We start from the raw sequence: 15331 nt of genomic DNA, 5'->3' as shown, positions 1-15331 counted from the left end.
AGGCTGGTGCCGCTCGATAAGTATGTCTGCACAAAGGGAGTTTCCATATCCCATAGTGAGACATCTCACAAAATATTATGAAATAGAACTTTAGGTCATGTATATAACCCCAGTTCTATGAGTAATATGAGTGAGATGTCTCACCAGACAACCCTTCTTGCTCGAATGAGGAGAAGAGGCACTTATTTTGAATGGTGCACGTCTGTCCACGTCCTCCTTTTATAGGAAGTGGGTCACCCCCTAGTGGACGGACACGCCTCACTGGCCAATCAGGATTGGCAGATTGAAATAAATGCTTTTGAGGAATGCAGACAGAGGTCACATCCCATAGTGAGACATCTCACAAAATATTATGAAATAGAACAGGCTTTTTCTAATTAAAAAAAATCTCTCAGTGACTTTGAAGCAATTTTTATTTTTGCTTTATTAAAAACTATAACATCTGAACATTGGTTTCCTTCTAAAAAAAAATTATTATTATTTTTCTATCTGGCTCACAGTTGAATGTTTTGCTCACTATATTTTGTATCTTGAAATGACGAATTATCTTGTCAATGGCACTGAGTGAGTTAAATGCAGCTTTGCAGAACAGCTCAATGTTGACAGGTAGTCATGGTAACTCAGGATAAGTAGAAAGCTGTGTAGAATCTACAGGAGTGACAGCACAAAGGGCTTTTAAAAACCACTAAAGTGGGTCTAATATCTTAAAAACACTCGTAATTAATAATAATAATAAAAATAAAAATAGGTTTTCACTATGCATTAATAATGAATTAATTAAACACTGCTTGTAATAAAAAAAACACTGTCTTCATGCTTTAGAATCATAATTAAAATCAACATTTTAGTTAATCGTGGTTAGATTTTCAAATTGGGTCTAAAATTAAATGAATAGACACAATATTATCGAATTAAATATTGTGGATCTTTGTTTCAGAAATTAAAAGATACAAATGTGGAAAGGTTTGGATGCAAAAAGCCTGGTAGAATAAATGTTATTTCAGTATTATTATGTTTTATGGTATACATTATAATTATATTTCATAAAAAATATTATTTATGTTGTATTTTCTAAACATTTATTTTACGTATAAAAAGTTTTACCTCCTTTATGTAACGGAGCACGAGTGACGTCATTAGAAATTTTATGTCCTCTGTAGGGCGTGGTGGGCGGCGCAGAGATTGGCCAGAGCAGCTGTCAGTCACAGAGTAAGACACAGGTGATTGGTCATCTCGCTCCGCCCCCTGTCCCGGGGACATCTGAGACTCGGGTCCGAAGCGAGGCGACTGTCGAGCGGCGTGCTGCTCCACTCGGCCCCGTCACAAACTCCAACCTACCAGGACGAGCCCGAACCGAACCCCAACGGGAGCCCGAACTTTGAGCACAACTTTAGGGGAAGCGGAAACTTTTCAAACAAACATGGCAGACCATGACCAGCACCTGGTTTCTTCCACCAGCTCCTTCCTCAACGATGAGGTGCACCACTACCAGGCCGAGCCCGAACCTCAGGCCCAGCCCGGACCCAGGGACGACCTCTACGCCGTGGACGACATCGTGGACCTGGTCGGCGGGGCCCAGGACGCCCTGGAGCGGCACAGAGCCGAGGACAGCACGGCGCAGGAGGAGCCAGGGACGGTCCGAGTCCTGGACCCCGAACCAGAGCCTGAAGAAGAACCAGTGCCAGAGCCCAAACCAGTACTTCATAATTTATTAGACCCAGAACCAGTGCCTGAACCTGCACTTTTTAAAGCTCTCGATCCAGAGACTGAACCGGTGAAAGTATCAGACCCGGAGCCTGAACAGGTCAAGCTGCTCCAAACTGAACCCGATCCAGTCCCGGACACTACCACCACCGGCCCCTTGGTCCTGGAGCACCCCGCGGTCACTGCACCTAAAGCGGAGCCGGAGAACACGCAGATCACAGCCCCGGCGGTGGAGCCCCCCGCAACCCGCCCCGCAGACACACCCGGGGAAAGAGCGCCATCCCCCGCAGCGGCGGTAGAGCGACGACCGGCGACGGAGGACGCTTCGGCTCCAGCTTATTGTGAGTGTTACACCGGGAACCGATTGGTAGTCACACTTTATCCCGTTTTAAATCCGATTTAACACCTTTATTTGTTAACGGTGTCGCTTACAGTGTGATTTTATTTAATTTTTTTAAAGAAACATTTGTTAGCTTTTTCGTGGCCCGAGCACCGCGGATTAACCCGGTAACTCCCCACCGTGTGGTCCCTTCACACCTCATCTACATGGGCCCGGTACCAAAGATTAGACCGGGTGAGATTGTCTTAAATAGGATGTTAGTGTTACGGTGAGGCTGAAAACGGTTAGCCGACCGGGTGAAGCCCGAAGGCGGATCTCCATCCGCGGTCAGCCGGTGTGTGTCGACCTGTCGCTGCGGATGTTTGGAGCTCCGTGTGGGGCCTGGGGGGCATTATGGGGTCTACTGACATTAGCTCACTCATTTTAACAAGTTGAACGTGTATTTTGTGAACGTTTGTTAGTGTTTGGTGTTTTCGGGGCCTGTGATCCGTGGTGATGCGGCCCACCTGTTTGTGAATGATAACGGGGACCGGACACAAAGGGCCCTGCCCGGTGAGTCCCCGGTAATCGGTAACCTCCGGCCCCAGGATCCACTGGTCCACTGGTGGAGGGTTTAATCGTAAACCTCCTGGTGTGTCCACCCGGTCACCGTGTGGTCGGGGCGGCGTCAATCTGCTGCGTGTCTGCGGCTGCTGCTAACGGTGCTTCCATTATCGGACAGGCCTCTGCGGTGCATGGCTCCACTGGCAGCGGATACAAAACTCACCTTTACCCGGGCCACAGGTGGCCTTCCTGCGTGGTTTAAACACAGAATCAGGCTGTGACATCAGAGATTTATCACATCTATTATTATTTTTAATTAGTGCAGCCACGTCAGTTTCAAAGGTTAACGGTTAAAATGATTTGAGTAACGGACAAGCAGCTGTCCGACATTGGAAGCAGGGCGTATTAGCACGGCGTAGTTACAACAAAGGAATCCTTCCGAGCCGAACCACACCCTGCACTTTAATAAGAAACACCCGCAAACTACAGGCGTTTAAAGGCTCTACTTTAATGTAGTTCAACGCTTTGCTGCAATGCCGTGTTTTAACATACATTTGTATTGTTCACTGCTGTAGTTTAATATAATGTAAGACAATTTAAGGCTGTAGTTTAATGTTCTGTGTCAGGGTTAATTAACGCATCTGCCTTAATTGACTCGAGATCAGAAAAATCAGAAAGTCACTAATAAATGAGATTAAATATTTATTTCAAAGGTAGTTGAGACTAAAACATGACGATCAGTCAGTGAAGTTTAATCACTGATAAACATAAACTCAGTAGATCATCCTGAAGGTTTCAGGAAACCTTTGAACTGTGACTAAGAGGTTTAATCATAAGCTAAACTACTGCCACCTACTGGAATGGAGGGTCTAGAACCTTCTAGAGCCAACGATTAGTCTTATTAAACTGATTTGAATGACAGGTCCAGGACCATGGAGGTCTGAAACACACTAGTGAGCTACCAGTTAGTTTCCTTTAACAAATGTCGTTCTGATCTCAGGTTAGTTCAGTGACTGCAAGATAAACATCAGGTGTGAAGGTAACACCAACCCATTAGTCAGACAGACAGTACTAATCAATCAATGAATTCATTCATCACAACATTCTGACATTAGCCTCAAACATGATCAAAAAAAAATGACGCTGTTCCAAAAACTCATTTTTGATTGATCATCTCATTTATTCTGATTTAAAGCTTCACACTGGATCAATAAAACAGACTCGAGGATTTCATTTGTGCTCCAAGCCAGGCTTGATTATCTAATTCTGACTTTATTCAATAATTGTGTTTAATTTAATCTTGATTTGATGAATTATTGAAGACATGATCATCTAATCATCTAATTAATTTATTCTGTGTACGTGTAATAAATACGAACCACAAACTAAATCATTATTAATGATAAGTTTAATTAACCCTTTATTCACCCAGGGAGACTCTTATTTTGAAAAGACGCTTCAGGAACACAGATGATCATATTTAAAGTAAAAATGTGCTTTTAATGCACTAACAGGAAGTTCACAGGGAAGTGTCAGTGTGTTGTGTAACAGCTGGAGTTTTGTTTGACTGCACAGATTTGTGTGTAATCAGTAACTCAGACCAAACCTCTGACGTCACCACGAGATACTGTACCTTTAGCAAACACCTGAACCTGTTCCTGTCGCTAACTTCTCTACAGGTCCATCTTCTTCTTCTCCAGCTCATCTTCGTCCTCTGATGCAGTTTCCTACAGGCAAGTGCGTGCGTGTGTGTGCGTGTGCGTGTGCGTGTGTGAGAGACTAAGCAGATGATTACCTAAAGTCCAGATGTGACCACCAGGGGGCAGCGATAAAAACCGTGCTCCCAAAGTATTGCATTTAAAGTTCTTTATATTCATATATTTACAGTTAGTTTATTACATTTATCGTAAGAAATTTGGAATACATTTCATAAAATGATTATTTAAAAAAGTAGTTAAATTACATATTTAAATTACACAATAAAATTAATTGAACAGATTTTTAAAATAAATTAATCTAGTTCGTTTTGTTATTTTATTAATTTTTTTAAAATTTGGAAATGTCAAATCATCTGTAGATTTTTTAAAGGTTGATTTAATTCCTACCGTAAAACTCTCTGATTAAATGTTGTCATCTGATAAAATAAAATTTGCTCAATTAAAGCTCAATTCTGAATTTACAACAGAAAATAAGATCCTTCACTTTATAAAAACAACTAATTTGTTTCCCTTTCAAGAAGAAAATATAAATGTACTTAATATATATTTGATGCAAAATAGAAAAATAATAAAATGCATATTTTGTGAAAAGATTCCATTGAATTATTTAAACGTGATGAAATGATTTCATTCAAAACAAACAAACAAACAATGTTTTCATTGTTTCGTGTGCGTGTGTGCGTGTGTGTGTGCGTGTGTGCGTGCGTGCGTGCGTGTGTGTGTGTCCTGAGAACAGACCAGTGCTGGAAACTAAACACATGACATTACATCAAGTGTTTATCACAAATGTAACCGTGGGAGGTTTTTTTTTAATGAGAATAAAAACTTTTTCCAAAACATTTTTAACAGGAAACACCAAATAAATGCATAAAAAATATTCAAACTAAAGACAGATAATTGATAATCAGTGGGTCGACATTGAGAAAGTACCAAATAACTGCCTGTATAATGAGAATACAATAGTATCCTTCAAAAATAAAAGGACCGGATCAGATACAAAAGATGTTACATAATATCACTGCTGGTAGCTTTGAAATGACAAAGCACATGTAATCAGTTAGGAAACCATCTCCTTCAAAGTAAAAGCACAGGTTTGTTGAGACCCCTCAAAATAAATAACGGTAAAAAAAAAATCTGTAACGATGATGATACTAGAAGGGAAAAAATAATTTAAAATTATATCAATTAATAAAAGGAAAGAGTAAAATAAATAACCAAAAGATACAAGATATTCAAATGAATCGACCGTTAAAATTTGTAACAATACGAAATTCCTTAAAAGGTGTAAAAAACAAGATTGAAAATGTGTTTATCATTTACATTTTAACATAATTAAATCCTACTGAATATTAAACATTGATCAAACAATGTTGGAACATTACCACAAAGTTAGCGCAACTAGTTTTTGATCATTTCTGATGCGTTAAAGAGTGGAACAACGGAAGTCCAGCACTGCTCTGTTCTGGGCTGATGTGTCCTCCAGGTGTTCCTGGTGCTTGTTGTACCCGGGTGAGGATTGGGGGTGTGTCTTTGATGTGTGCTGTGTTGCGTTCTCCCCCCTCCCTCTCTACTCAAGCGCTCGGGCAGGAGGGCATCTCCCCTGCTCCCGTCTCTCCCCTCTCCCCTCTTCACTCCCCCGACTCTCTGGAGGAGCTCTCTCTGACCGAGAGTCCTAACCCGCCCCCCACCTCGGGACCCGCCATCACCCTGGCTTCCTCCTTCACTGACCCCGCCTCCACCGTGGAGCATGACGAGGGCGACCCTGGACCAGGTCGTAATAAGAATACTGAGCTCATGGAGCCGTTAGCTAGTGCGTACCTGAGTCTAGGGAAGCACAACCCTTGTGACGACAGCGGCGTCTCCGTCTCACCCGAAGAGAAGCTAGTTAGCTCAGGCCCCTCCCCTGTGAACCCCCCAATGTCTCACCCTCCCTCCTCTAACCCAACAGAGCTCTGGGACACACCTTTCCTTACATCTCAAGACAAATCCAAGGTCTCCATGGATTCCTTCCCCAAGGACTCGTCCCCGTACGAACCGGAGCGCGTTGGCGACCAGTCTGACGAAGACGATGACCTGATGTACGAAACCAAGAACAACAACCCCTTTGATGGTTTTTCCCCACTGGCCGACAGCGGATACTCTCACTTTGGGGAGTCCAAGAGCGACGGCAGTGCAACCAAGATATCAGAGAGTCCTAATCCAGACCTGGTTCAGTATGGGCTCACTGCAGAGTCTGAAGATTGTCCTCCATCCTTCCTCCAGGAGGAGAAGACATCCCAGAGCGGCCAGACGCTCAGTGACTCTCTGCTGCAGTCGGTGAACCCGTTATCGACTGGTCTGAAATACGACGAAGAGGAAGAGGAGGATTCAGTCTTGCCTCCTTCACTTCCAGACATTCTGAAGTCTTCTCCACTCAACCCTGAGAAAGTGGACTCTGGCTCCTCCGAGGGAAGCCCTGAGGACCAAAGCCCCATCTTGGAGAGGCGAATGATGGAGTCACCCAACCCTCCCATCAATCTGTCTGCTAACAACCCGTTTGCCTTCGACGCCAAAGTGTCCCTGCTGAAGGAGATGGCTGACGAGATGGAGGTGAAGATCGCTGACAAAGGCAAAGCAGCAGAGGAGAAGATCTTTGGGGCTTTTGATCTCGTCAAAGAGGCAGAAGTAATCCCTCCATTAAGGGTAAAGCAAGAGGAACCGGTGAAGATTGAGCAGAAGGATTGGTTTTCCTGCTCTGATTCTCCCAAAATGCTCGAAAAGTTTGAGCCTCTCGACTTCAACAACAAGAAGAAGAATGAGGATTCAGATTCAGAGTCGCCAACCGCTGACTCCTTGTCTCCAGTCCTTGAAGCCATGGCCAAGAATCCTACAAGCTTCCAGGTGGAGACGCAGAAGAAGGACCTGAAGATGGAGGAACCAGAGATGGCAGAGGAAGTGTCCGAGCACGAGGTCTCCTCTGAGGAGTTTGAGTTCATTGAGAGACCTCCTCGGGGCGTCGTTGACGACTTCCTGGAGGCTCTGGATTCATCCAAGTTTGCCTCCTCCAAACTTCCAGAGTTGCCCCTGGATGAGGATCTGAGCTTCGGGCTGAAGGACTCGACCAAAGCGTCTCCCGTCATCCACAAGGAAGCACCTAGTCAGAGCTCGTACCTCCTCCTGACCCAGGCCACACCCCAGAGGAGCAAGGCGGAGCTGGAGACTCTGCAAGCTCTGCACGCGACGCCGCACATCCATGACCCCACCCCCACTTGTAAGGCTGATGAGATGGTGGTTACGAAGAGCGGTGAAGGTGGGATTCGCTTTAAGATGCCCAGCCTGAACCCGACCAAAGGTAAACATGGACCTTCCCCCGCTTTCATCGACCCCATCTTCATCGCCTCATCTCCATTCTTCTTCTGTTCCTCCCCGTCAGTGAGATGTGTTTGTTACGCCCCCCGCCCCCCCTCCCTCCGCACGACCATTACGTCTCCTTTTTGCATTCAGTTTGTTTGCATCTTGTTTGTTTCTGCTGCACTTTGTGACTTTCATTTCTCCAGCATCATTGTATTTCCTTATTATTTTATGTTTTGGTTTCAGAGCCGGTAAGTCTCACACAGATCACACACTTCTTTATGAGGAAAGGAAAGCGGTGGCGCTGCGTTTCTCTGCGTGGGTTACGTTTCACTCTGAAAATAACCTCCCATGTGAAACCCAACCCCGGTGCACGAACGCAGCGTCACCGGGCCGTGGTTACAGTCCTGAGCACATGTTGAGATATTTAAAGAATGAGAGACGCCCTGTTTTAGAGCTAACACGGCTTTATTCAGACCATTGGAGTGTGTGTCCTCGTTGTAAAAAGGAAATGTTCCTTGTTTTTTTTTTCACGATTGGGCGAAATTTTCATTCGGGGCACATTTGGTAAAAAAAACATCTGGGCCCGAGACTTTTTAACAAATTGTTTTCAGTAAAATAAAATCCAAGCTTTCTAGTTCATCTAGTTTTTTTATAATGTAGGTTCGTGTTGTATGGTGTATGGTTAATGATTTTTAGCACTTTTCCGTTACCATCAACTGTATCCATGGAAACCCCAGAACAACTCTCTGATGTGAATGTTTAAAAAGCCAGTGAAGGACATTAGGTATTAGAACAGAAACCATTAAGTTGTAGCTCAGTGTGGGATGGCTGGGACCAACTTTCATGTTGTCCACTCCACTCCGTTACCATTAAAACACCTTCGTCATTCAACCCCATGTTAATAAGAACATCATTTCATTATTTTTGGCACTGTATCAGTAGTAGTAGCACCGCAAACGTTGTAGCATATTGTCGTACAATCACAATAGTCGATTATAATCTTTTCTAATGTTTCCAACTTTGTTTGCGTTAGCTACTCTTGTTAAAGTCACACTAATATTAGCCCATTTGTTTTACTGTAAAAAAAAAAATTATTTAACGTCTAATATTGTTCCAAAAGATGAAGTTAGTAGGGGTGTGTCTTTAATTCAAGAACTGATGTCCAATATCAAAAACAAGTGGTATGTTTATCAATTATATTTTTCTAAAAATGTTAACTTTTGTTTTCTTACCCAGATGACGTATTGTTTTTAACTGGAGATGTTTGATATCAGCTTTTTTTTTGTCTTCACCTCTCTGTGCCTCCTAATATGATTTATATCTCCATGGAATGAACCAGTTTGGGCTACTTTTATTGTGAAGTCCCACAGGATTTCACTTAGTATTTTCTTTTTAGATTTTATTAAAAAGCTCAAGCTGGTCAACATGTCCAGGTTTCAGCACTTCTCTGTACAGTTAGAAGTGGAAAACACTTTCCTGGTTAAATACATATTAATAAAAAAAATTGGTATGGTCGCATTCAGAATCAATCCGAGAATCACGAGACGATATATCGCCAAATCGATTTTTCGAACCCTAACCCTTTCCACATACTGTACATCTGTGCAGAATAAGAAAACCATTCATCTTCAGTGTTTCCATGTCATCACAAACAAAAGCATAATAAGGAAAATAAGCTACTTTCTCTTTAAAGGTTTTAATAATAAAGCTAATATCAGTGGATAAACACATATTGATGTCATGACAAATATTGGATATTAACACATCTGTCTTTATTTAAACTGCTTGATAACTTATTAACACCATCTGTTCCTATTTTAATTTTTAAACCAAATCTAGTATTTTATTAAACAGTTTTATATTAGAAATGAGAGTGAATTTTTTTGAATTTATAGAACAAAATGCTGTTTATATTTATAAGTTAATACACAGAAAGTGTATGCCTCCCATATTTTGTGCTTTTCATTGATTATCTTTGATCTGAATCCCTCTGTGGGCCATAGGAGGGCCACGGGCCTCATGTTTGTGATGACGTGAGTTACGTTGGCTGTGGAGACGACGATGTGTTTAATGGCTGAGCTTTGAGGTGGAAGTCCAAACGCTGAGTCAGCAGAGAGCAGATAAGGAGGAGAGGGAAAGGTTCAGTCAGTCACACACACACACACACACAGACACACACACACAGACACATACACACAGACACATACACATAGACACAGACACACACACACAGACAGACAGACACATACACACAGACAGACAGACAGATACATACACATAGACACACACACAGACAGACACACACAGACAGACACATACACACACACACACACAGACAGACACACATACACATAGACACACACACACACACACAGACAGACACATACACACAGACACACACAGACAGACACACACACACATAGGCACACACACAGACAGACACATAGACACACACATACACATAGACACACACACAGACAGACAGACACACACACAGACAGACACATAGACACAGACAGACATAGAAACATGAAGTTTATATTGTTCATCGATAAACGACGAACATTACCACAGTAAGAAACCGAAACCAACTTCTTTCAATCAGTTTCCTTCAAAATTAAAGCACAGTGCCAATAGGAAAAGATGACCTCTGCGCCAAACTTAATATATTAATATAAATGATCATTGAAGAGCAGATGACAATCTTTGATTTAACTCTAAATTTATTTGCATTTTCTTCATCTGTTTAAAATGTTAATATTTACTCATCAGTTGATTTAAAGTTGTAATATTATTTACTCTTGAATTCAGAGAGTTTATTTGGTATAAATTAAGCCACTGTTTACATTTTATTTACGTTTTTAAATATTTGTAATTTTAAGGATACCCCCCCCCCCCCCCCCCTCCTCTGTGAGATCCAAGATGGCGGCTGAACGGGGTCAGTTTCTAGTTAATCTGTGTGTCTCCGTTTTCTTCCTCCTCTCTGGTTCTGCTCATTCCGTTCTGCTGCGGTTCCGTCTGTCCGGTGTCTGTTGTCCGGTCCCGGGTGTGTTTAGTCGGTGTGTGTCCGTTAACGGAGGCGGTTGGTCCGGAGGTCACAGCGGACGGTGAGGGGCTCTGTTTTCGGGCATGAGTTGATTCTCTGCGGGGGCTGGAGCCTCGTTTCCCGCTCTGTGATCCGCAGACAGCGCCTCTATTTATAGCCGTGCTGCCTTATGGAGCTTTGGACCGCCTCACAGAGCAGGACCAGCAGAGTGAACAATGACTAGCTGTAGGAACTAGAACCAGTTCTATGGTCTTTATTCATCTCTAACTCTCTCAGACCAAGTGTTGTTTTTGTTTGTAAGTTTTCTGAACATTTATTATTGTAAAATGTTCTCGTCACGTTGTGTATTTTTATTTTGTGTACTTTTGGAGTCGTTTTGTGTGTGACACTGAAGATTGTCAGATGATCAATAATCACTGATCAATAATGATGACTGATCTTCTGTTGGTTAAAGTGAACGGGTGTATAGCGCCCCCTACTGTAGTGGAGAGTAAACAGAGGATCCCATGTCTCCCTGATTGTTAGTAGTGACGTCATGTGATCTTCACTTCCTGTAGTTTTCTGCTTAGTCAGTTCTCCGTACTGCCAGCAGGGGGCAGTGCTGATGGATCATAGGTATTTCACCTACTGACCACAGCTACAGACAGTCTGTCCAACAAAGACTGAGAATAATTCACTTTCAGTGTGATAGTGTCTGTGTGCTAAGCTAAAGCTAACATTATCTTTAATTTCATTGAGCTTATTGTTTGTTACATTTTCAATGATGTTGTGTTAGGACTGTGCAATTGTTGATTTTTTTTTGTTTATATTGAAATGTCTCCTATTTCTATATTATTTTATTTTAAATCTTATTTGTTAAGATTAAATCAGGGCTTTTGCCTTTAATTGGCCACGTAATGTTATTACATACATGGAATTTGTCCTCTGCATTTAACCCATCCATGAGGAGCAGTGGGCAGCCATTTTGCGGCGCCTGGGGAGCTGTTCGGGGTTAAGGGACTTGCTCAAAATCTTACAGTGATGGCCCAGGTGAGGCTTGAACCGGCAACCCTCCGATTACAAGCCCAGCGTATTTATTTATATTATTTGTATTCAAATACTGGTTTTAGGAGTGGTTACCTTCTCTACGTCTCAGATCATGTACAGCTCAGTTATATGATCACTGTGTTATAACCCAGACCCTCATCTACAGATCTCACTCACACATGCTGTCCCTGAGAGCAGAAACGGACTACAGTGGAACATATTGATCAGCTGTTTGTTAATAAATGTCTATGTGGGATTTTACATCAGCACATTTAACCTGGAATTGTTTTTCTGGTCAGACTTTATTGAGTTAAAAATATATAGATTTATATGGTAGATCAGCATTTTGTGGAAAAAAAATGTTCAAATGTGTTTCAGATGGGTGGAGCTATGAATGTCCTCTGACCGCCCTGGAATCCTCCAATGAAACATAATCAGTGGCAATGTTCAGCTCAGCTGTTACACACACACACACACACACACACACACGTAACAGCGCAGCTTTCAGATTTAATGAGCAACACACACCACAGTGGGTCAGTGCGTTTCTGAGGGACAGCACGTGTGAGTGAGCTCTGGATCCTGGAAACACTAAATTACTACTGTAGCTTCTGCTGCTGGGGGAGTTTAGAGGTTCTCCAACCTTTAGGAAGAAGTGGATCTCAGCACACACACTGCCTATAGATCTATATATGTCTCAGTTGAAGAGTTCCATTGTCTCCCATCATTTTTTTAATTTTCTAACCTGCAGTGATTCTCAACTGGTGGGTCGTGGACAGCTCATCAAAAATAAAATAAATACTTAATGTCAATCATGTTGGACTTTTATGAAACTTTTATTTTGACAGGCATGCTGTGAAATGCATGTAGCTCAGGAAAATATATTTATTTAGAAAAAAAATATTTGGTTGAGTTAAAAAAAAAAAAAAAAAAAACGGTCACAATTTAATGACCTGGTTCTAAAGCTGAGGTTCAATAACGTCTCCTTCCTGTGCAGTGAGGGACCTGCTGTACTGGCGTGATGTGAAGGCTACAGGCGTGGTGTTTGGCGCCGCCCTGCTGCTGCTGCTGTCGCTAACGGTGTGCAGCATTGTTAGCGTTAGCTCCTACATCGGCCTGGCCCTGCTCTCTGTCACCGTCACCTTCAGGATCTACAGGGGCGTCCTCCAAGCCGTCCAGAAGTCTGACGAGGGCCACCCCTTCAGGTGAGGACCCCCCATGCTTTAGAAGCTTCTAGAACGTTCCTCTGACCCCCTGTGCTCCTCCTCCTGTAGACACTACCTGGACCAGGAGGTGGCGCTGTCTGAAGACACGCTCCACAAGTACAGCGACGCTGCTCTGGACAAAGTCAACAGGGTCATCACTGAGCTCAGACACCTGTTCCTGGTAGAGGACCTGGTGGACTCCATCAAGGTGGGTCCCTGAACACATCACCATAACACTATCACTAGAGGTGGGAACATCTGGGTACCTCACGACACGATACGCGATACACAGCTCACGATAACAATTATCTCACGATATGACGATACTGCGATTATCGATATATTGGTCAGAAATCAATCTGCGATAATCTGACATAATAAAAAAATATTAAGTGAAAAATACAGTTTTTATTTTTTATCTCTGGAAGACAATAAATATAAAAAGTGTCCTATGAACAGTGACACTATTTTAGTGAAACATTTAAATGAATTAGTATCTCTAATAGTGATTTATGTAAACAATAAATATGGTCTTTATTACCAGTGACATCATTATAGTGAAATATTACAGTAAACAATATATTGGTTCCTTCAACAAACAGTAATAATATTTCTGTGAAGACGTACCTGTACATTTTAGTGACAAACAGAAAAGGTTGTTTATTAAAATAAAAAAAATCGATACTTAACAGGAGCATATCAATAATCGATTGTGTGGAAAAATATTGCGATATATCGCTGTATCGAGATATTGTCACACTCCTACTTGTCACTGGACCGGTTCCTGAACGCATCACCAACAAACCCCTGTCATGTACTGAGACTGCACCCATGCTGGAATTGTCATACTGAGATTACAACAGTATCTTAGTTGTATTAACAAGTGTAATCATGTATTTTAAATATTTCAGCAAGTAATTTGCCAGTGAAGTGCATTTTATGCCATAAATTAACTTTGAACACTTACTTATGAAGAGTCTCAGCACAGCGGAAGTAGCAAATATTTTCTGATAGTGCACATGTTCAGATACAATCTCAGTACGCCTTACCCCATCATCACTGTACCACTGACGAGGTGTTCACTGACCTCTGTTTCTCTACAGTTTGCCGGGTTGATGTGGATCCTGACTTACGTTGGCGCTCTTTTTAACGGACTCACTGTCCTGATTCTGGGTGAGACACTGAACGCCTCAAACATCTGTTCACTGAGTCAAACACACCACACCCAGTGTGCATCACATGACTCTGTTCATCATGTTCTCTCTCTCTGTAGGTCTGATTGCTGCCTTCAGCTGTCCAATCATCTACGAGAAACACCAGGTAGGCTCCGCCCCTCTGTGTGTCTCTGTGTGTGTGTGTGTGTGTGTACTCACCTCTCTGTGTGTGTTTCAGGCTCAGATCGATCACTATCTATCCATGGTCAACAAGCAGATCAAAGACATTGTGGGAAAGTGAGTCAGCGCTCTTTTTTCGCACCGTCATAAATGCATCACATTTCTTTGAATAAACAAACTTTTTTGAAAATTTAAATTTGTTCAAATGACTGAAAGTGTTTTAAATTCAAACACTGATATCTGTCTGGTCTACGGAGGATTGTTTTAATAATCAGTGAAGTGTTTATGGTTCTGAATTGTTTATAAACGCTGATGAATGAACGTTCTTCTCCCTCTGCGTGGACTTGCAGGATTCAGGCGACGGTTCCCGGGATGAAACGCAAAGCGGAATGAAGGAATGTGAAGGTGTGAGTTTGGATTGAGGAGAGGAAGAGGAAGTTTGAGGCGCGGCGAAGCCCTTTTATCACTTTTTGTTGTCTGAACAAACAATCATTTTTTTCCCTCTCGTTTCCTGTCACGTTCTCTTGGTTCTTTTTTTTTTTTTTTTTTTAACACCCGCCCCTTTTTTTATGTCTGTCTTTTTTTTTCTCTGCAGTTAAACAAGCACCCAACTTTTATTTTGAAAACCTGCTGGAATTCCTCCTGTCATGTCTCCCAAAGCTGATTTTGTTGGTTTACGCCGTCATTCAACAAATCGGAGCGAGGCAGTGGTGAAAGGGGGTAGGGTCAAAGAAAGAGGGCGGGGCTTATATCACAATAAAGATTAATTGTCGCTTTGAATAACTGCTAGCTAGAATCGTTTGCTCGACAAATACAAACCGTGGTTTCTTTCATGCTAGTAGCGACTCTGCTAGCATCGCATTCATTCATCGTAAAAAAGATTTTAAAAAACCATGAAAAGGGATTTAAGGAAAATGTGGTCATGTGACGTTCGAGGTCCTCCAGCTTTTGTTTGTTATGCAAGTCTAAACGTGAACAATAAACTTCATTGTGTGACGATACAGCGCCCCCTGCTGGAGGCTGTGTTTGTGGAATGCATTGTGAGATGTAAACAGTTATCAATAAAGCTTCTAGCGAAGAAA

General features: G+C 42.3%; 1 protein-coding gene across 4 annotated transcripts; it reads left to right on the top strand.

The window, feature by feature from the left end:
* The first annotated feature begins 1211 nt into the window (after positions 1-1211).
* On the top strand, positions 1212-15331 carry rtn4a (reticulon 4a). 4 transcript variants are annotated; one of them, XM_028468759.1, is made up of 9 exons: positions 1212-2045; positions 4267-4320; positions 5882-7636; positions 12708-12915; positions 12985-13123; positions 14019-14088; positions 14189-14235; positions 14308-14366; positions 14600-15331. In XM_028468759.1, the coding sequence occupies exons 1-9, from the start codon at positions 1421-1423 to the stop codon at positions 14640-14642; spliced, it is 3000 nt and encodes a 999-aa protein (XP_028324560.1). In that variant the 5' UTR covers positions 1212-1420; the 3' UTR covers positions 14643-15331. The 4 variants fall into 4 exon arrangements, with proteins under 4 accessions (XP_028324560.1, XP_028324561.1, XP_028324562.1 ...); XM_028468760.1 differs by having other exon boundaries at positions 1214-2045; positions 6254-7636; XM_028468761.1 differs by lacking the exon at positions 5882-7636 and having other exon boundaries at positions 1239-2045.

The sequence above is a fragment of the Gouania willdenowi genome, chromosome 15 (assembly GCF_900634775.1).
Source record: "Gouania willdenowi chromosome 15, fGouWil2.1, whole genome shotgun sequence".
Lineage (NCBI taxonomy): Eukaryota > Metazoa > Chordata > Actinopteri > Blenniiformes > Gobiesocidae > Gouania > Gouania willdenowi.
This window is presented reverse-complemented; position numbering and strand designations above follow the sequence as displayed.

Bases quoted from the DNA above. Each gene is read 5' to 3' on its own strand.
- rtn4a (XM_028468759.1), top strand. From the start codon at position 1,421: ATGGCAGACCATGACCAGCACCTGGTTTCTTCCACCAGCTCCTTCCTC. The intron at 4,321-5,881 runs GCAAGTGCGTGC...TCTCTACTCAAG, and splicing joins TCTGATGCAGTTTCCTACAG to CGCTCGGGCAGGAGGGCATC. The intron at 7,637-12,707 runs GTAAACATGGAC...CTTCCTGTGCAG, and splicing joins CAGCCTGAACCCGACCAAAG to TGAGGGACCTGCTGTACTGG.